Source organism: Erinaceus europaeus, chromosome 2, assembly GCF_950295315.1.
Source record: "Erinaceus europaeus chromosome 2, mEriEur2.1, whole genome shotgun sequence".
In the NCBI taxonomy this organism is placed as follows: domain Eukaryota; kingdom Metazoa; phylum Chordata; class Mammalia; order Eulipotyphla; family Erinaceidae; genus Erinaceus; species Erinaceus europaeus.
Window position 1 is genome coordinate 43,343,017 of NC_080163.1, and position 20,786 is coordinate 43,363,802.

General features: G+C 43.2%; 2 protein-coding genes across 2 annotated transcripts in view; one reads left to right on the forward strand and one right to left on the reverse strand.

Annotated features, from left to right (window-relative positions):
• The window catches only part of LOC132532758 (nascent polypeptide-associated complex subunit alpha, muscle-specific form-like), a 98,114-nt gene extending 78,343 nt beyond the window's left edge, over positions 1 to 19,771 (reverse strand). Inside the window, exons 1-2 of the mRNA XM_060171360.1 lie at positions 19,626 to 19,771; positions 18,878 to 19,531 (exon numbers count right to left, since the gene is read on the reverse strand). Of these exons, the coding sequence (XP_060027343.1) occupies positions 18,878 to 19,531; positions 19,626 to 19,771 (800 nt within the window). The remainder of the gene's footprint in view (positions 1 to 18,877; positions 19,532 to 19,625) is intronic.
• CTNNA1 (catenin alpha 1) overlaps positions 18,963 to 20,786 on the forward strand; it is a 174,374-nt gene continuing 172,550 nt past the window's right edge. The window contains exon 1 of the mRNA XM_007517548.3: positions 18,963 to 19,121. The gene's annotated coding sequence lies outside the window, so the exon portion shown is untranslated. The remainder of the gene's footprint in view (positions 19,122 to 20,786) is intronic.

The following is a 20,786-nucleotide window of genomic DNA, read 5'->3' on the forward strand; positions in this document are numbered from 1 at the left end:
ACCTGGGATGGTATTAGAGAATACTATGAAAGGAAAGGTCTCACCCGAGTAATGAAGCTGAAGGCTTGTCATTCCACATGTGAAGTCTCTGGACACAGTCTGAGCTGAAGCACGTTGAAGTGGCAATCGTTGTGTTGATTAGGTTGCAATCAGCAGATGCAATATTATTTGATATGGATTGGGAGAGGCATATGGGAAAGTGGGCCCTATCCAAAGGTTCCAGGACTGGGGGAAGTAAAGGCTCTGTAGTGGAGATGTGAGGTTCCTGCTGTCTTAGGGTTCCAAAAGACAATCGATAGTTAATGTTATCATCACATTATTTGGTAATTGGGTTAACTTTGAAAAGTCCTTTTGTTAGGGTTTGCTGTACAGTACCCAGTATCTTCTATATAGCTGTGCTATTGGTTGCTTCTGATCTACTTGGTTTCTACTTGATTCTTTAGGTTTTTCTACGTATACTATCATATCATCTGCAAATAGTGAGAGCTTGACTTCTTCCCTTCCAGTCTGTATTCCTTTGATTTCCTTCTCTTGCCTGATTGCTATGGCAAGAACTTCCAATACTATGTTGAAAAGTAATGGTGATAGTGGACAGCCCTGTCTAGTACCTGATCTGAGGGGAAACACTTTCAGCTCCTGTCCATTGAGTATGATGTTGGCTGTAGGTTTGCTATATATGGATACCACTATCTTGAAAAATTTCCTGTCTATTCCCATTTTTTGTAGAGTTTTGAGCATGAATGGGTGTTGGATTTTGTCAAAGGCTTTCTCTGCATCTATTGAGATAATCATGTAGTTTTTTGTTTTGCTTTTATTGATGTGGTGAATGACATTGATTGACTTATGTATGTTGAACCAGCCTTGCATTCCTGGGATAAATCCCATTTGGTCATGATGAACAATCTTTTTGTATGCTGCTGTATGTGGTTGGCCAGGATCTTGTTTAATATTTTGGCATCTATGTTCATCAGAGATATCGGTCTGTAGTTTTCCTTTTTTGTTATGTCTCTGTCTGCTTTTGGTATCAGGGTGATGTTGGCTTCATAGAAGGTGGAAGGGAGTGTTCCTGTTTCTTTGATCTTGTGGAAAAGCTTTATAAGTATGGGTATTAACTGTTTCATGCTTGAAAACTTCAAGCATGAAAGTCATTTTGTATAATCATGAAACTTTATTTTATTTATTTATTTATTTACTTATTTATTTTTGCCAGTGTACTGTTCAGCTCTGGTTTGTGGTGATGTTGGTGACTGAACTTGGTACCTTTAGGGCCCCAGAAATGAAAGTCTTTTTGCTTAACTGTTGTGCTATCTGTATCTCCCTAGCCCACATGAAAATTTTTGGGTTGTCAGAAAAGTCAAAATGCATTTTTGCATAGGGAAACATAGAAAAATATATCATGACTTTCCCAACAGCCCAATATTTTCAATGTGACTTTTCAACAAGATTAAAAAAAAAACACCTCATTAATATTTCAGTGGTTAAGTAGGAGCTGTTAAGAGGCTTGGTTAGTCTGAGTCCCAGAACTGTACGATGTATCCATTGTGACCCAAACAGGACTTTTTCATTTGGAGGAAGAGGAATACAATAGCAATTACTTTAGGATTGTGAAGAAGCTTGGGTGAAATGTGCTTTTAGGGGCTGGATAGTGGCATACCTGGTAGAGATTTATGTGTTAGAATGTGCAATGACCCAGGTTCAAGCTCCTGGTCCCCACCTGCAGAGGGTAAGCGTCATTCATAGTGAAGCTATGCTGCAGGTGTCTCTCTTTTTCCTTTCTGTCTCCCTCCTTCCTTTTGATTTTTATCTGTCTCTATCCAATAGATACATTAAAAAATATTTTAATGTGCTTTTAGCACAAATACCAAGTAAGGTAAATACCAAAGAACTAGTAAAAACAATCTATTGTTTTTAGTCACGGAATATTAAACTTATTCTTGTATGAACAACTGAATTACTGAATGAGTTTCAAATAAGCTTGACTTTGTTTTCTACTCAAGTTTAAAATAACCTTCAGTGATTCTTTACTCGGCAGCACATTAGAATCACATAGAGAGATTATAAAAATGCTTGGCCCCTACCCAAGAACTGGTAAATTCTCAGTGAATGATTCCTAGATTTCATATTTTTAAGAAGTTATCTGGGGAGGCTGGGCGGTAGTGCACCAGGTTAAGCACACATGACACGGCATAGGGATCCCAGTTCGAGCCCCCAGCTTCCACCTGCAAGGTGGTTGCTTCACAAGCGGTGAAGCGGGTCTGCAGGTGTCTTTCTCTTCCCCTCTTTGTCTTCCCCTCCTCTCTCGATTTCTCTCTGTTTTACCCAATAGCAATAACAACAAGGGCAACAAAATGTGAAAAGTGGCCTCCAGCAGCAATGGATTCATAGTGCAGGCATGCAGCCCAGCATGCCTGGAGGATAAAGAAATAAATTAATTAATCCTGGAGGATAAATAAATTAATTAAATAATAAAAAGTTATCTGGGGGGTCGAGCGGTAGTTGCAGCAGGTTAAGCGCACATGCTACAAAGTGCAAGGGCCATCATAAGGATACCGGTTCAAGCCCCTGGCTCCCCACTTGGAGGGGGGTCACTTCACAAGCAGTGAAGCAGGTCTGCAGGTGTCTGTCTTTCTCTCCCCCTCTCTGTCTTCTCCTCTCTCCATTTCTAGAGAACAACAATAATCCAACAACAATGACATCAATAACAACAACAATAATAAACAACAATGATTAAAAAAAAAAAAAACAGGGGCAACAAAAGGGGAAAAAAAGCTCCCAGGAGCAGTGGATTCATGGTGCAGGCACTAAACCCCAGCAATAACCCTGGAGGCGAAAAAAAAAAAGTTAGCTGGGGGCCAGAAGATTTGTTACCTGGTAGAGTGCATGCTTCACCATGTAAAAGGACCTAGATTCAAACTTCTGGCCACTACATGGGAGCACCATGAAAAAAGGCAAGCTGGACCAGTTTGCCATGCATGTAACCCAAGCTCAAGCCTGGCCCATATCACACTGAAGGAAGCTTTAGTGCTATTGTCTCTTTAACCCACACCCTGCTTCTCTGTCTCTATGTGATGGAAGAAAGAGAAAAGCAAAGAAAGAAAGAAGAGGAAAAAGTAGAAAGACAAGCTTCATGAGTGGTGTTGTGATGTCTCTTTCTCTGCCTCCATCTCTCACCCTTCATCTGGGAAGAAAAAGAAAAAAGAACAATCTCTCACAAGTAGAATTATGTAGGTTGCAATGTCCCAGTGAAACCCATGCAAAAAAAAAAAAAAAAAAAACTATAATGGTTATGCAAAGAGACTCTCATGCCTGAGGCTCAGAAGTCCCAGATTCAGTCCCCTGCACCACCATAAACCAGAGCTGAGCAGTGCTCTGGTTTATATTTAAAAAAAAAAAAAAGTATAACACTGAGTATAATTTAATGTAAAGTATGAACTTTGGGTGATTATGAAATGTCAATGTAAGTTCATAAATTTTTTTAAAAAGATACCATTCTAGTGGGGGATAGTGATAATGGTAGTTACACATGTGTGGACATAAGGGGCATATATAATATTTCTGTGTCTTTTGGTCAATTTTTGCCTGGAATCTAAAAATGCTTTAAACAAAGTCTTAATAAGGGCAGGGGTAGATAGATAACGTAATGGTTATGCAAAGAGACTCTCATGCCTGAAGCTCTGCAGTCCCAGGTTCAATACCCCACACCATTATAAACCAGACCTGAGCAGTGCTCTGGTAAAAATAAACAAACAAACAAACAAATGGGGCCAGGCAGTAGCACAACGGGTTAAGTGCACATGGCACAAAGCACAAGAACCAGCGTAAGGATCCCGGTTCGAGCCCCTGGCTTCCCACCTGCACAGGAGTCGCTTCACAGCTGGTGAAGCAGGTCTACAGGTGTCTGTTTCTTTCACCCTCTCTGTCTTCCCCTCCTCTCTCCATTTCTCTCTGTCCTATCTAACAATGATGACATCAATAACAACAATAACTACAATAAAAATAATAAATAGATAAATAAAGTCTTAATAAAACAGCTAAAATATTATATATAAAAAAATCAGGGGCAGGGTGGTGGCACACCTGGTTGAGCGCACATGCAACATTGTGCAAAGACCCAGGTTTGAGCCCCCAGTCCTCACCTGCAGGGGAAAGCTTCACAAGTAGTCATTCAGTGCTGCAGATGTCTGCCTATCTCTCCCTCCCCTCCTGATTTCTGACTGTCTCTGTTTAATAAATAAAAAAATAGGACATCAATATAAACAGGGTAAGGTCAAGATGATAAATAAAGAGAACCTGTATTTATCTCTTTGCTGTATCAAAGCAATACTAGGGGGCCGGGTGGTGGTGCACCCAGTTACGCATACATATTACCAAGTAAGTGCAAGGACCTGGATTCAAGTCTCTGCTCCCCACCTGCAGGGGAACACTTCATGAGCAGTGTAGCAGATCTGTAGGTATCTACTTTCGCTTGCTCTATCTCCCTGTCCTCCCTTAATTTTTTTCTATCTTATCTAATAAAAATTGTGGGGAGGGGGAGGAATAAAATGGCTGCTAAGAGTGGTAGATTCATAGTGCCAGCACCAAGCCCCAGCAATAACCCTGGGAGCAATAAAATAAATAAATAAATAAATAAATAAATAAATGCAGTGATAAACCAAAACATGGATCAGCCTGCATAGAAACCAACCTAAGGGCAGGGGTAGATAGCATAATGGTTCTCATGCCTGAGGCTCCAAGCCCCAGGTTCAGTCCCCTGTACCACCATCAGCCAGAGCTGAGCAGTGCTCTGGTTAAAAAAAAAGAAATCATTAAAAAAAGAAAGGGAGAAAGAAAGAAAGGGAAAAGAAACAGACCTGAAACCTTCCTCAGCAAGCAGCAAGGAAGGACAGTATCCAGTCAGTGAGGAGACTGTGAGGCACCTTCACCAAGAAAACAAAAATAAAAACAAAAACAACTACCCTGGGACAATAAACTGCAATCAGGAAAAGAACTTTAATGTACTGAACTTTACTCTGAGAACAACAGGGTGGGCTGTAGTAGACTCTGGCATCTCTCTTGTATACTTCAAAGACTGGAATAGGAGGTAAGAGACTATACACTTTAACCCTATAGTGTACTTGCCATGTCATAATCTCTGTGTCCTTGCTGAAGGCAGTTTTGGTGGATACCATATTGAAACAGGAATTCAATATCTGTAGTAGTAGGACGTAGAGGCAACTTCCTGAGGCTAGCTCCTTCCAACCCCAGCAAGTAGCTAAGCTACTTAGGGACTGAGGGGTCATTTATCAAGAGTGCTAGCTTCTGGCAGACAGCCACTATTCCACACTGGGCTACTGCCAGCAAGCAATTTGTACCCGTACAGACATAATGAGAGACAGAGGGATTTATCAACACTGGTGATTAAAACAAGAGGTTGGGAAAAAATACTATAGAGGAGAGTCTGGGAGGTGGCACAGAGGATAGGGCCTTGAACTTCCAAGTATGAGGTCTCAACTTCAAGCTCAGGCATCACATGTGCCAGAGTGATGTTCTGGTTCTCTTTCCCTCTCTGATTCTTATAAGTAATATATCTTTAAAAATTACTTCGAGAGTGGGGCAGTTGCGCAGCGGGTCAAGCGCAGGTGGCGCAAAGCACAAGGTCGGCATAAGGATCCCGGTTCCAGCCCCCGGCTCCCCACCTGCAGGGGAGTCGCTTCACAAGCGGTGAAGCAGGTCTGCGGGTGTCTATCTTTCTCTGCCTCTCTCTGTCTTCCCCTCCTCTCTCCATTTCTCTCTGTCCTATCTAACAACGACAACATCAATAACAATAATAACTACAACAACAACGAAAAACAACAAGGACAACAAAAGAGAAAATAAATAAATAAATAAATTTTTTAAAAAGTTTTTAAAAAAAAATTACTTATGGGGAGTTGGGCAGTAGTGCAGAGGGTTACGTGCAGGTGACGCAAAGCACAAGGACTGGCTCAAGGATCCCGGTTCAAGCCCCTGGCTCCCCACCTACAGGGTAGTAGCTTCACAGGCGGTGAAGCAGGTCTGCAGGTGTCTTTCTCTCCCCCTCTGTCTTCCCCTCCTTTCTTCATTTCTCTCTGTTCTATCTAACAACGACATAAATAACAACAATAACTACAACAACAATAAAAAACATTAAGGGCAACAAAAGGGGAAATAAATTAATTAATTAAAAAAATTACTTATGGGGGCTGGGTGGTGGCACACACTGGTTAAGCACACATATCATCAAGCTTAAGGACTTGAGTTCAAGTACCTGCTCTCCACCTGCATTGGGGACTCTTTAAGAGCAGTGAAGCAGGTCTATAGGTGTCTATCTCTCTCTCTCCCGGTCTATATCTCAGTTTCTCTCTGTTCTGTCAAAACAATAAGATAAAAATAAGAGAAAGAAGGAAGGAAGGAAAGAAAGAAGAAAGGAAGGGGGAAAAAGTGGCCACCAGGAATGGTGGATTAATTGTGCAGGTACCAAGCCCCAGCAGTAACTCCGGTTGCAAAACAAATAAATAAATAAATAAATACATAAATTACTTATATGGTGGGGGAGATAGCATAATGGTTATGCAAACAGACTAATACCTGAGTTTCTGAGGTCTCAGATTCAATCCCCCACACTACCATAAGCCAGAGCTGAGCAGTACCCTGGTAAAAAAAAGGGGGGGGGGGCTGGGTGGTGTGCACCTGGTTGAGTGTACATGTTACAATGCATAAAGACCTGAGTTCAAGCCCCCGGTCCCCACCTGAAGGGGGAAAGCTTTTCCAGTAGTGAAGTAGTGCTGTAAGTGTCTTGCTGTCTCTCTTCCCCTCTATCTCCCCTTTCCTTCTCAATTTTTAAAAATATTTATTTATTTATTCCCTTTTGTTGCCCTTGTTGTTTTATTGTTGTAGTTATTGTTGTTGCTGTCGTTGTTGGATAGGGCAGAGAGAAATGGAGAGAGGAGGGGAAGACAGAGAAGAGGAAAGAAAGACAGACACCTGCAGACCTGCTTCACCACCAGTGAAGCTACTCCCTTGGATCCTTGCACTTTGTGCCACCTGTGCTTAACCCGATGCCCTACTGCCCGACTCCCCCCTTCTCAATTTCTGTCTCTATCCAATAAATAAAGATAATTTTTTAAAAAATACAGGGGCTGGGTGGTGGTGTACCTGGTTGAGCACACATGTTACAATGCGCAAGAACCCAGGTTCAAGTCCCTGGTCCTCACCTGCAGAAGGAAAGCTTTACAAGTGGTGAATCAGTGCAGCAGATATCTCTCTTCCTCTCTATCCCCCCTTTCCCTCTCGATTTCTGGCTGTCTCTATCCAATAAATAAATAAAGCTAATAAAAAATTTTTAAAAATTAAAACACACACACATTGGTCAAGTTATTGCCAAGTGATTCTTTAGAATGTATACATACTACTCATGAGGACCCAGGTTCAAGCCTATAGTCCCCACCAGCAGAGGAGAAATTATAAGTTGGTGGAGCAGTTGTCTATCCTGTCTCTCTCTCTCTCTCTTTTTCCTCTATCAAAAGAAAAATATACTGGGAGTGGTGGAGTTGTGCAGGCACCAAGTGCCAGGGATAATCCTGATAGAAAAAAAAAAAGGGACAAAAAAGATATAGATATATGCAGATGTCCTGAAGAAAACTTCAAAGCAACAATACAATAGTCCTAAGGATAATCACTGAAATATGAGAGCAAATTCATGGAAAAGAACATCAATAAAGTGAAAGAAAATATAAGAAAAGTCCTAACAGAAACCATAAAGGATACAGTAGAGCTGATGGCGGCCCTCCTGGCTGTGTGCATATATTACTATGAGCAAGGACCTGGTTTCAAGCCCCTGGTCCCCATTTGCTGGGGGTGAAGTAGAGCATTAGGTGGCTCTCTCTCCTTCTCTCTCCCTCTATAAAATATAAAAATAAAATATAAAATAAAATAAATAAAATATAAAAACAGCAGGAGGGTTGCTTCACAGGCGGTGAAGCAGGTCTGCAGATGTCTATCTTTGAGGGGGAAAAATACAGTAGATGAACTCAAAAATTTAGTAGAGGTATTTGGTCAGGGAAGTAAGGCAGTTGAGAAAGTGCTGGACTACAAGCATGAGATCCCAAGTTCAATCTCCAGCATCACATGTGCCAGAATGATACTCTGGCTTCCTCTCCTTTCTTTATTAGCAAATAAATAAATATTTTAAAATATAGTAGGGAATCAGGGAAGATAATATAAAGGTTATGCAAAAGACTTACATTCCCGAAACTCCAATGTCTCAGATTCAATTTCTAGCACCACCATAAGCCAGAGCTGAACAGGCTCTGATTTAAAAAAAGAAAGAAATAGAGAAAAAAAAATATATATATATATATATATATGTGCCAGGTGGTGATGCACCTGGCTGAGCGCACATGTTACAATGTACAAGGACCCAGGTTCCAGACCTGGCCCTCATCTGCAGGGGGAAAGCTTTGTGAGTCGTGAAGCAGTGCTGCAGGGGTGTCTCTCTCCCTCTCTCTCTCTTTCTCTCTCGCTCCTTTCCCTCTCGATTTATGGATGTCTCTATCTAGTAAATAAACAAAGATAATAAAAAATTTAAAAAAGAAAGTATGTATATACTATATATTATTGGAAAAGTCATAACATATTTTTTTCATAGAAAATTATGTCATGGTATTTCGACAACCCAATATGTCAACAGTAGAAAAACAGAAGTCATGGGTTAAATCAGTAAGCTTTAGGATAGGATAACAGAAACTATCAAGTAAGGTAGTAGCAGGGATGTTAGCATAATGGTTATGTGAAAGACTTGCAGGGGCTGTGTGGGGGTGCACCCAGTTAAGTGCACATATCACCATGCACAAGGACCTGGGTTTGAGCCTCTGCTCCCTACCTGCAGGGAGGATGCTTCACAAGCGGTAAAGCAGGTCTACAGGTCATTATTTTTCTCCCTCTTTATCTTTTCTCTTCTCTCAATTTCTACTTGTCCTGACAACTAAAATAGAAAACAGTAAAATAGAGGACCTTTGCAGATAATACTTCTAGCCCACCTGAGCGTTAGCTGTCAGGTGCAGGCAAATATTAGCAAAGTTATGGGCCCCTTGGAATATACCTAAAATAGACTTCCTAGCTTCTTCCAACATAAAGATCCTAAATATCATCTCCTACACTCTTACCTTTAGGTTGCTACTAAACAATTTGTTCTGCTTTATATCTTAATGCTTTTCAGGCACCAAGTTGCAGATGCTACCATGATGCCAACCTGACTTCACTGGGCAGAAAACCTCACCAATGTGCCCTGGAGCCCCATCTACCCAGAGTCCTACCCCATTAAGGAAAGATAAGAACAGGCTGGGGGTATGGATCAACCAGTCAATGCTCATGTCCAGCAGAGAAGCAATTACAGAAGCCAGACCTCCCATCTTATGCACCCCATAAAGATCTTTGATCCATACTCCCAGAGGGTAAAAGAATAAGGAAGTGGGGGGCTGGGTGGTGGTACACCTGCTTGAGTGCACATGTTGCTATGTACAAAGACACAGGTTCGAGCCCCCAGTTCCCACCTACAGAGGGAAAGCTTTGCGAGTGGTAAAGCAGTGCTGCAGGTGTCTCTCTGTCTCTCTCCTTCTCTCTCTCTCTCCCTTCCCTCTCAATTTCTGGCTGTCTCTATCCAATAAATAAATAAAGATAAAAAAAATTTAAAAAAAGAATAAGGAAGCTTCCAATAGAGGGGGTGGGACGGGGAACTCTGATGGTGGGAATTGTATGGAAATGTGCCCCTCTTATTCCATAATCTTGTTGATCATTATTAATCAGTAATAATTAAAAAATAAAAGGAAACAGTGGCTGTGGGGCCAACACTAGCCCCAGAGATAACCTTCATGGCAAGCAAACAAACGAACAACAGAAAACTTCAACTGGAATTGGTGTATTTCACCAAGAAAAAGACTGGGATGGGGGATGAGGTGGGTGGGAGTTGTTATGTGGAAAACTGGGAAATGTTATGCATATACAAACTACTGTATTTCATTGTCGACTATAAACCATTAATCCCCCAATAAAGAAATTTAAAAAAAACTTTTGTGCCTGAAATTCTGAAGTCCCAGATTCACTGCCTCCCCCTCCCCACTGCTGAACAGTGTTCTGATAAAACAAATAAAAAACACTATCAGTTAAGACCAGCAAAAAGAATTATGAGTATTTCAAATCACCACACCTACGGACATCTAATCTTTGATAAGGGGGCCCAAAGGATTAAATGGAAAAAGGAGGCTCTCTTCAATAAATGGTGCTGGGAAAACTGGGTTGTAACATGCAGAAGAATGAAATTGAACCACTTTATCTCACCAGAAACAAAAATCAACTCCAAATGGATCAAAGACATAGATGTCAGACCAGAAACAATCAAATACTTAGAGGAAAACATTGGTAAAACACATACCCACCTACACCTCAAGGACATCTTTGATGAATCAAACCCAATTGCAAGGAAGACTAAAGCAGAAACAGACCAATGGGACTACATCAAATTGAAAAGCTTCTGCACATCCAAAGAAACTATTAAACAAACAGAGAGACCCCTCACAGAATGGGAGAAGATCTTCACATGCCAGACATCAGACAAGAAACTAATCACCAAAATATATAAAGAGCTCAGCAAACTTAGCACCAAAAAAGCAAATGACCCCATCCAAAAATGGACAGAGGATATGAACAAAACATTCACTACAGAGGAGATCCAAAAGGCTAACAAACATATGAAAAACTGCTCTAGGTCACTGATTGTCAGAGAAATGCAAATTAAGACAACACTAAGATAGCACCTCACTCCTGTAAGAATGGCATACATCAAAAAGGACAGCAGCAACAAATGCTGGAGAGGTTGTGGGGACAGAGGAACCCTTTTACATTGCTGGTGGGAATGTAAATTGGTACAGCCTCTGTGGAGAGCAGTCTGAAAAACTCTCAGAAGGCTAGAGATGGACCTTCCATATGATCCAGTAATTCCTCTCCTGGGGTTATACCCCAAGAAGTCCATAACACCCAACCAAAAAGAGGTGTGTACTCCTATGTTCATAGCAGCTCAATTCATAATAACTAAAACCTGGAAGCAACCCAGGTGCCCAACAACAGATGAGTGGCTGAGAAAGCTGTGGTATATATACACAATGGAATACTATGCAGCTATCAAGAACAATGAACCCACCTTCTCTGACCCATCTTGGACAGAGCTAGAAGGTATTATGTTAACTGAGCTAAGTCAGAAAGATAAAGAGGATTATGGGATGATCCCACTCATCAACAGAAGTTGAGGAAGAAGATCTGAAAGGGAAACTAAAAGCAGGACCTGACCAAATTGTAAGTAGGGCACCAAAGTAATAACCCTGAGGTAAGGGGTAGACATGCAGCTTCCTGGGCCAGTGGGGGGTGGGAGTGGGTGGGAGGGATGGGTCACAGTCTTTTGGTGGTGGGAATGGTGTTTATGTACACTCCTAGTAAAATGTAGACATATAAATCACTAGTTAATTAATATGAGAGGGGGAAAATTAATTGTATGTCTCGAAGTTTTTCAAAACACAAACTGAATCTTTTCTCAGTATATGCAGTGTAATTGATATGCAGACTCTCTCAAAAGCCTAGACCAAGTAGATTAGAAGCATCCAATAGCACAGCTATATACAAGATACTGGGTACTGTACAGCAAACCCTAACAAAAGGACTTTTCAAAGTTAACCCAATTACCAAATAATGTGATAATAACATTAACTATCCATTGTCTTTTTGAACCCTAAGACAGCAGGAACCTCACATCTCCACCATAGAGCCTCTACTTCCCCCAGTCCTGGAACCATTGGATAGGGCCCACTTTCCCGTATGCCTCTCCCAATCCATATCAAATAATATTGCATCTGCCGATCACAACCTAACCAACACAATGATTGCCACCTCAACATGCTTCACTTCAGACTGTGTCCAGAGACTTCACATGTGGAATGACAACCCTTCAGCTCCATTACTCAGGTGAGACCTTTCCTTTCATAGTACACTCTAATTTCATCTCAGGTGGTTCACTTTCTAACAAAGTCCCAAAACCTAGATATACACCAGTTTCTGTGAGAGAGAGCATATGTTCACACGTATCCGTAAACTACTGCAAAATATATACCTGAAAGCAGAAGTACACTAGAGTTTGCAGTGAGTATCCCCCTAACACTTCTTCTCCACTATTCCAAGCTTTGGGTCCATGGTTGCTCAACAACTTGTTTGGCTTCATATGTTAACTCTCTTTTCAGTCACCAGGTTCCAGATGTCATCAGGATGCCGGCCAGGCTTCCCTGGACTGAAGACCCCACCAATGTGTCCTGGAGCTCCGCTTCCCCAGAGACCCACCCTACTAGGGAAAGAGAGAGGCAGACTGGGAGTATGGACTGACCAGTCAACGCCCATGTTCAGCAGGGAAGCAATTACAGAAGCCAGACCTTCCACCTGCTGCAATCCACAATGACTCTGGATCCATGCTCCCTCTTTTCAGTCACCAGGTTCCAGATGTCATCAGGATGCCGGCCAGGCTTCCCTGGACTGAAGACCCCACCAATGTGTCCTGGAGCTCCGCTTCCCCAGAGACCCACCCTACTAGGGAAAGAGAGAGGCAGACTGGGAGTATGGACTGACCAGTCAACGCCCATGTTCAGCAGGGAAGCAATTACAGAAGCCAGACCTTCCACCTCCTGCAATCCACAATGACTCTGGATCCATGCTCCCAGAGGGATAGAGAATGGGAAAGCTATCAGGGGAGAGGGTGGGATATGGAGAATGGGTGGTGGGAATTGTGTGGAGTTGTCCCCCTCCTACCCTATGGTTTTGTTAGTTAATACTTTCTTAAATAAAAAAAAAATAATAATATAAACAAAAAAAAGAATTATGAGTATTTCCTGAGTTTAGATTTGGATATATCCCTGTGTACAGGATATATCCTTTGAGATGTCTGGTAAGTACTAAAACTAAGCATGGCCAAAAAATTTTTAAAAATACCATTTTGTATTTCCCTCCTCCTTAGCCCCCCTCCCCCCCCAGCTTTGCTTCCATAGCTCTCCACTATTTGTGGAGTAAATGGCACCACTATTTCCTACCTTGGCCTCTGCATCTAATCCACTGTCAAGACCTTGGATCCTCTGTCCTTTTGCATATCTCCCAAGTCCATCTGCTTCTCTCCAGCTATTACACACACATTACATGCTCTACCCAGTAAGCCTAAATGTCCCCCATCCCTCTCTGCATGCAACCGCTATAGCACTTTGCTGTGTATCCTTACAGACTTGAAACTAATTCATTCATTCAAGTTCCCACACTGTTGTAGGTGCCTGAGCCACAACAGTGAACAGATGGGAAAAACAAAACAAGAAAACAAACAAACAAACAAACAAAAAGAAGCTCTTATTAGAATGAGAAACACTGACAATAAATAATTATGGCAAACGTATAAATAAAATGGAAGTTGTTTTTTTAATATTTATTTTATTTATTTATTCCCTTTTGTTGCCCTTGTTGTTTTATTGTTGTAGTTATTATTGTTGTTGTCGTTGTTGGATAGGACAGAGAGAAATGGAGAGAGGAGGGGAAGACAGAGAGGGGGAGAGAAAGACAGACACCTGCAGACCTGCTTCACCGCCTGTGAAGCAACTCCCCTGCAGGTGGGGAGCCGGGGTTCGAACCGGGATCCTTATGCCGGTCCTTGTGCTTTGCGCCACCTGCGCTTAACCAGCTGTGCTACAGCCCGACTCCCAAAATGGAAGTTTTAAGGCAGGGAAGTGGGTGCTGGTGTTATCTCTTAAAGGGTGGTTAAGATTGGACAATTTGACATTAGATCATAGATCTGAATAAAGCACTATAGTGAGCTTAGTGATTCTTGGGTGTAAAACCACTCCAAGCAGAGGGAACTGGGAATGCAGAGATCTGGAGGTGGAAGATGCCTGACAGGTAAAAGGAGCATGTAGCATGCCAGTGTTGGCTGGCAGAGAAAGACGAAGAAGAAAAGAAAAAACTGGGTCAGAGGTTGCTGAGCAAGATCAAACAGATTTTATTTAGAGTGAGATAGGAATCACTGATACATTTTAAATGATTCAACTGATGTAAGTATTAAAGCCAATATATATACATCATTTAAACATAAGTGCATTGCTTTACAATCTGCTTTTCTCTAATATAAATGTTAAATTTAAAAGTTCTGTTTGTTACTGTGTGTGTGTGTGTGTGTGTGTGTGTGTGTGTGTGTAAGAGAGAAACCAGTGCACTGTCATTTATGTCCTATTTGTTGTTGTCTTTCTTATTTATATGAACTGTCAGAGATAGAACCCAAGATCTCACTCATGTATGGTAAGTGTTTTATTTCTGAGCTACCTCTCTGGTCCCAAAATGAATTTTTTTATACTTCTTTATTGGGGGATTTATGTTTTACAGCCCAGAATGAATTTAAAAAAATATTTATTTATTCCATTTTTGTTGCCCTTGTTTTTATTGTTGTAGTTACTATTATTGTTATTGATGTTGTTGTTGTTGTTGAACAGGAGAGAGAGAAATGGTGAGAGGAGGGATAGACAGTGAGGGGGAGAGAAAGATAGACACCTGCAGACCTGCTTCACTGCTCCCCTGCAGGTGGGGAGCCGGGGGCTTGAACTGGGATCCTTACACCTGTCCTTGCGCTTTGTGCCACATGCACTTAGCCTGATGCACTACTGCCCAATTCCCCTAAAATGAATTTTTAAGTCAAAATTAGATCACATTATCTTCTTTGTTTAAAAGGCTTTGTGGTTTCTTCATTCAATCCCCCCTTCTCTAAACAATCAAAAGTTGAAAGTCCTATAAAACACTCAGTTTCTCTGTGTCTTTCTTTCTCTGCATCTCCCTTAAAAATAAAATAAATAAAATACTTTAAAAAAGAACCCTCTCCTACCTGGCTTCTATCTACTTCACCAGCAACCAAACCACAGACTCTATCTATCTATCTATCTATCTATCTATCTATCTCTCATCTATTTTCATTTCACTGGGCAGTTGTTGACTTATGGGAACAGTCTTATCTTCTCATGATAGATGTCTGCACACCACTGCCACCACCCACTCAAATCCCTCTTTACCATTGTGTACTTAGTCTCCAGTGCCCTCTACTTCCTTTCCCCAGCCCAGAGTACTCTACTTTGCTGCAACATATGTACTCTGTCCAACTACTGAATTAATTTTCCTAGAATGGGATTCATGGTTTGCAGATTAGGTTTCCTTGATCTAGACTCAAGCTCTTTCTTTTGGGGCAGAGTACCTACTTAAGGGCACCTAGTAAGTACTGGTACAAGGATCTGGTTAAGGACTGCGTAAGGATCCAGGTTCCAGCCTGCCCCACCCCTCACCCAGAAGGGGTGTGTTACTCATAAAGGGTAAAGCAAGTCTTCAAGTGTTTATCTTTCTCTCCTTCTATATCCCTGTCCCTCTTGATTTCTTTCTGTTCTACCCAATTACAAAAGAAAGAAAGAGGGGCCAGGAGGTGGCACACCTGGTTAAGCACACACATTACAGTGCACAAGGCCCCAGGTTCAAGCCTCTGGTAAGCCGCCTGTAGGGGGAAAGCGTCACAAGTGGTGAAGTAGGGCTGCGGCTGTCTGTCTCCCTCTCCCTCTCTATCTCCCCAACTCCTCCCAATTTCTATCTCTATCCAATAATAAATAAATAAATATAAAAAAAGGAACTTTAAAAAAAAGAGAGGAAGGATGGAATAAAGGAAGGAAGGAAGAAATGGCTGCCAGGAGCAGTGTGTGCCAGCTCCAGTGGTAACCCTAGAGGAAAAGAAAAAGCTTTTTCCTTTAATTCCTGTACATTTTGTTCATTGTACTTTATACGTTGCACTAATTCATCATTTACTCTATCTTTTCTTTATATAATAAATATTTACTGAGGTATCTGCTATGTGCTCGGCACTATACTAGGCACTATGTGCTCAGTACTATCCTAGTGCTATGTACTATGTGCTATGTGCTAGGCACTATCCTAGGTGCCAGAGTATTCAACAAAATAGACAAAAAAAAATTCTACTCTCTTTGGGGCTTAGACTAGTGGGAGGAGGATAGGAATAGATGAGAAGGTAAGCCAAAAATATATGAATTGCTTATAAGAAAGTACTACTCCCCAAAGGAAAAAAATAAGCCAAGGAAAAAAAAAACGGATGGAACACTAGGGTAGAGAGTTGCAATTTCAGATAACGTGGCCAAGAAGAGGCTTCACCCAGAAAGTGACAACAGAGCAAAAACTTGGGGGAGGTGAGAGAGTGAGTCAGGCAACTATTTGGAGGAGAGCATTCCAGGCAGAAAGTAAAGGCCCTAAGGGGAGAGCCTGCCTGGTGTGTTTCAAGAATAGTAAAGAGGCCAGTGTGTGAGAGCAGTTGTGGGGGCAGGTGAGCTCTGGAGGCCCTTATAAGGATCTTCATTTTATCCTGAGTGAGAGAGAAACTGTTGGAGGGTTGGAGGCTGAGTAGGATCACTCTAGCTGCTGACTTGAAACTAGACAGAGGGAGGTAAGGACAGAAGTAGGGAGACCAGGCTCCTGTGAAACTCAAGTTTGATTGATAATGGTTTGGCTCAGAATGGTAACAGTGGAGATGGTAAAAAAAAGAAAAAAAGTTGGTTTGGAATTTTCTTTGAAGGTAGAAGTACAGGATTCACTGAGTGATCAGATCTAAAATGTGTGAGGGAAAGAAGAAAGTTAGGGATGACTCCCAAACTTGTAGCCTAACCAACTAGAAAAACAGATTTGCTATTTAAGGACCTGCAGGAATGTATGAGGTCAGTAGGTTTGGGTAGAGGTATCAGAAAATCAATTTTGGACATTCAGACACGAATTAAGTGTGAGATACTAAATGGAGCTCTCAAGGGAGCTAGATATGGGAGTTAAGAATTCAGGGCAAAGGTTCAGTTTAAGCTATAAATTTGGAGTTACCAACATATTTAAATCTAAAAGATTTAATGTGATCATCAATGGATGGATTAATTAGAGACAGAAAGCTGCCCAAGACTAGAGCCCTGGAACATTCTTACATCAGTTTTTAAACTTCTTAATCTCAAGATAAAAAAAAAAAGCTATTTATTATGAAGGTGAGACACCAGAGGACCACTCTACTGCTGGTGAAGTTTCCTCATGCAAGTACTCTCCTGAGGGAGTAGCTGAGGGCTACAGCCTGGGTCCATGAGCACAGCAAAGTATGTGCTGTGCCAGATGAGCTATCTCAATTTCCCCCATTATCAGTATATGTTTTTTTCATTTATTACTTTAATCTGGGCACTGCTCACCTCTGGTTTATGGTGGTACCAGGGACTGAACTTGGGACATTGATGTCCTAAGCATGAAAGCTTTTTTGAATAAATGTTTTGCTATCTCCCCAATAGCAATGTTAAGTGTCAACATTTTTAAAAAATTCATTTATTTATTTATTTTACCAGAGCACTGTTCAGCTCTGGTTTATGGTGGTGCAGGGGACTGAACCTGGGGCTTTGGAGTCTCAGCATGAGAGTCTCTTTGCATAACCATTATGCTATCTACCCCCACCCAAGTGTCAACATTTCTTAATTAGCACAAACCTGTAGTGCTTTTGAAACAGTCTGAAAAAGATGTATTTTTTAAATTAAAAATCAACAGCACAACTGTTCGTAAGGGCAAAAAAACACCTTTATTTAAAAAGAAGAAAACCATTAGCTCCAGTCAGGTGCTTCTCCACCTTTGGGGGGCGGGAGAGAAAACGGAATTTCTTTCTTTCTTTTTTTTTTAATTACTCAAATCATTTTTAAAATTTAGATCTCTATTTACTAGGTTACACTTCGCATTACAGTGGATATTTTCATCTGCTGGTTCACTGCCCTGTGCCTAGAGTGAATGTGAATGTTAGCCTCACCTAGGGGATAAGCATTTTGCTGGTTCCTCCAGGGCACATAATTCCATTTTTCTAGGAGTTCGCAGTTTCTTGGGGGGGGGGGGGGATGAGTGGCAAAGGGTATAGATGAGCACCTTCTTCAGTGCACACAACAAGTGGATATTGTTGCCTAGAGATATGTTGGACTTATAAGTCATTGCATAAACCAACCTTGCTCACTAACACTTGGTACAATAGGAAAAAAAAATCGTGTTTCCTATTGCAGACTGTTAAGTGATTATGTAATATTTTTGTTTTCTAGGCTTTTAAAAATTATTATTAACCAGGATAATAATGAAAAGGTGGGAATAAAATTCCCTAAAGGGGTCAGGGAGGTAGAGCTTGTCTAAGTGGTGTGTGTGTGTGTGTGTGTGTTTTGAATCTCAGGATGGGATGCTGCTGTGACTTGTCTCTTGTTTTCCATTAGGAGGGCTCTCAGTCAAGTGGGAGAAATGATTTCTAGTTCATCCATCTCACACCGAGAGAAGTTCCAGGAGTCAAAGTATCGTTCTCTGACGCCTCGGTTTCTCCGTCTGTAAAACGTGGGTGGGTGGTCCTAGCGCTCTTTTCTGGAACCCCACAACTCCTCTGAAGCCTCCTCTGGACTGAGCGCTGCGGCCTCTGCGTGGCCTCCTCGCGCCGGGGGCGGAGCCCGCAGGGCCGCGCCCGAGACTCACCTGCGCGCCCGGTGACTCACTCACCTGCCCTCCCCCGCCCGCGGGCTGTTCCGGGACTCACCGCGCCTCCTTCTTCGGGGATGGGGGGGGGTGGTCAGACAGGCCTGAGCGCCTATTAGGGATCTGGGATGAAGTAATTTGGGGTGAAGACGGAGGGGAAGCGGTCCTCTCGAGGGTGCTGGAAGGACTTGGCAGGCTCACTCAGGGTTACCCAAGGTTTCCCCCCTCCAAAAAAAAAAATAAATAAAATAAAAAACAAAACCAAGGCCTGGAAAAGTGGGGCGGGGCGGGGCGGGGCGGCGGCGGGAGGCGCCGGGAAGAGCCCTGCCAGCGCCGGAGGGAGGTGCTGGGAAGGGCGGGCGGGGCGGTCGGGCCGCGGGGCGGGGGACGGGCCGGGGGCGGGGGCGCCGAGCGGCCCATTTCCTCCTCGGGGCCGGACGGGCGGGAGACAAAGCGGCGGCGGTCGGTTTCAGGCCTCGGAAATCCTTCTGCGCTCTCCCTGCTCGCCGCAGGTAACTCTTGGCGCTGACGCGGGCTCCGGAGCCCAACCGAGGGGCCCTTCAGGCGGGACTGCCCTCCTCCGGGCCCCGCGGGCGGGCGGGACGGCGTCTCCTCCGCGGCCCCGCCCGAACTCGGCTCCGTGGACGCGGGTGCGGCGTCCGGCCGCTTCCTCTCAGGGTCCCCCCGGCCTGGGCCCTGACGGGGCGGCGGGGCCGGCGCTTCCTGGCGCTCGGGAAGTTTGAGGGGTCGTGGTGGCCGGAGCGTAGCGAGCTGCAGGCCCCGCACGGCCGCGGCGCTTTCTCTCAGGAAAGTTTCTCCCGGTCTCGAAACTTTGTTCCGGCGCCCTCGGTGCGCGCTGGCGGGCCGCGCCCAGCCCCCTCGGCGGCCTGGCTGGCGGGGAAGCGTCGGTGCCGGGCTCCGGCTGCAGGAGGGGGCGGGGGCCCCTGAAGCGATCGATGGTGGTTGGTGGCTTCTGCGGTCGCATGCCCCCCCACCCAGGTTCCTCTTCCCGGCACCGAAACTTCCTGCAGCGTCGCTTTCTGGGCCCCGCGAATGTGAAAGTTGGAGCGGACTCCCTGCCCCCGACGCAGTCCGGCCGGGAGGAAGGTGTGCCACGCCCGGGTGGACTCTTGGCGTGGACCGGGCTGACCTTTGTCGGCATTACTCAGGCTGCTGCTGCTGAGGGGACCCCCGCACTAAACGCTGGTTTAGTTTTAGTTTTCAGGACTGCCATTCGTAGGCCTTTTTTTCCTCCCCCCCTTTTTTTTTTTTATCTTTACGGCTGTTGACTTTTTTAAAGGAGTGTGTGCGTGTGTGCGAGAACACTTGTTGAAAAAAAAATGTTGACGGAATGTCTGAGCTCGGGCGTGACGACAATGGCTTTCTGATAATGCAGGAGTTGGCCCAAATCCAGGATTGACACCCTCTCTCGGGGCCTCTTGTGTCTTTGTAACTTTTTATTTCTTATTTTGAACAGAATGTAACAATAGTAGCAGATGAGTAAGTTAGTTTCAACTGATTGAAAAGCTTGTTTATGGGGACGTATCCTTTATAGGCTTTGCGGTGAGTGGATTATTTTCCTAGGGATTTCGAAAGACTGCAGGTGCATATTACTTTAAGGACAAGAGTTTGTAAATTAGATTAGGAAATGTTTTACTAGAGAAACGGGTGGAGAAGTTATTCTTTTTTTTTTTTCTACTCAATTACTTGCCCTTCTTGATTTTCAGTAAGTTAAAATTATTTTATCCACATTCTTATGGGTTCACAGGTGATTGAGATGTGTGTAGTTTCTTTCCCAGGAGCTAACAGAATCAGTGGAAGACGTGCTCCCTAGGTGTAGTCCGAGGATTGCCATACGTGTCATAATTACTCATTTGAAACTTGTGTGTAGGTCCTCTTTTAAAAGATACCATGACGATCACTTAGGGAGAGGCATGGAGAGAGGCCAGATTTAGTTCAGCTGAGCTCAGAAAGACTCCCACGAGGGTATAGCACTTGGATGAAACATGAGTAGGTTTTTGTTGAGAGAAAACCTACCAGGGCACAAGAGTTTGTGGAATTGTTAGATATTTCTCTGACACTTCTCCTTATTCTTTCTGCTCCTGCTTCTCAGAAGCAGTATGTCCACCAGCTGACTCACATCCAAGGTACTTTACCTTCATTCTCCATGCCATTCA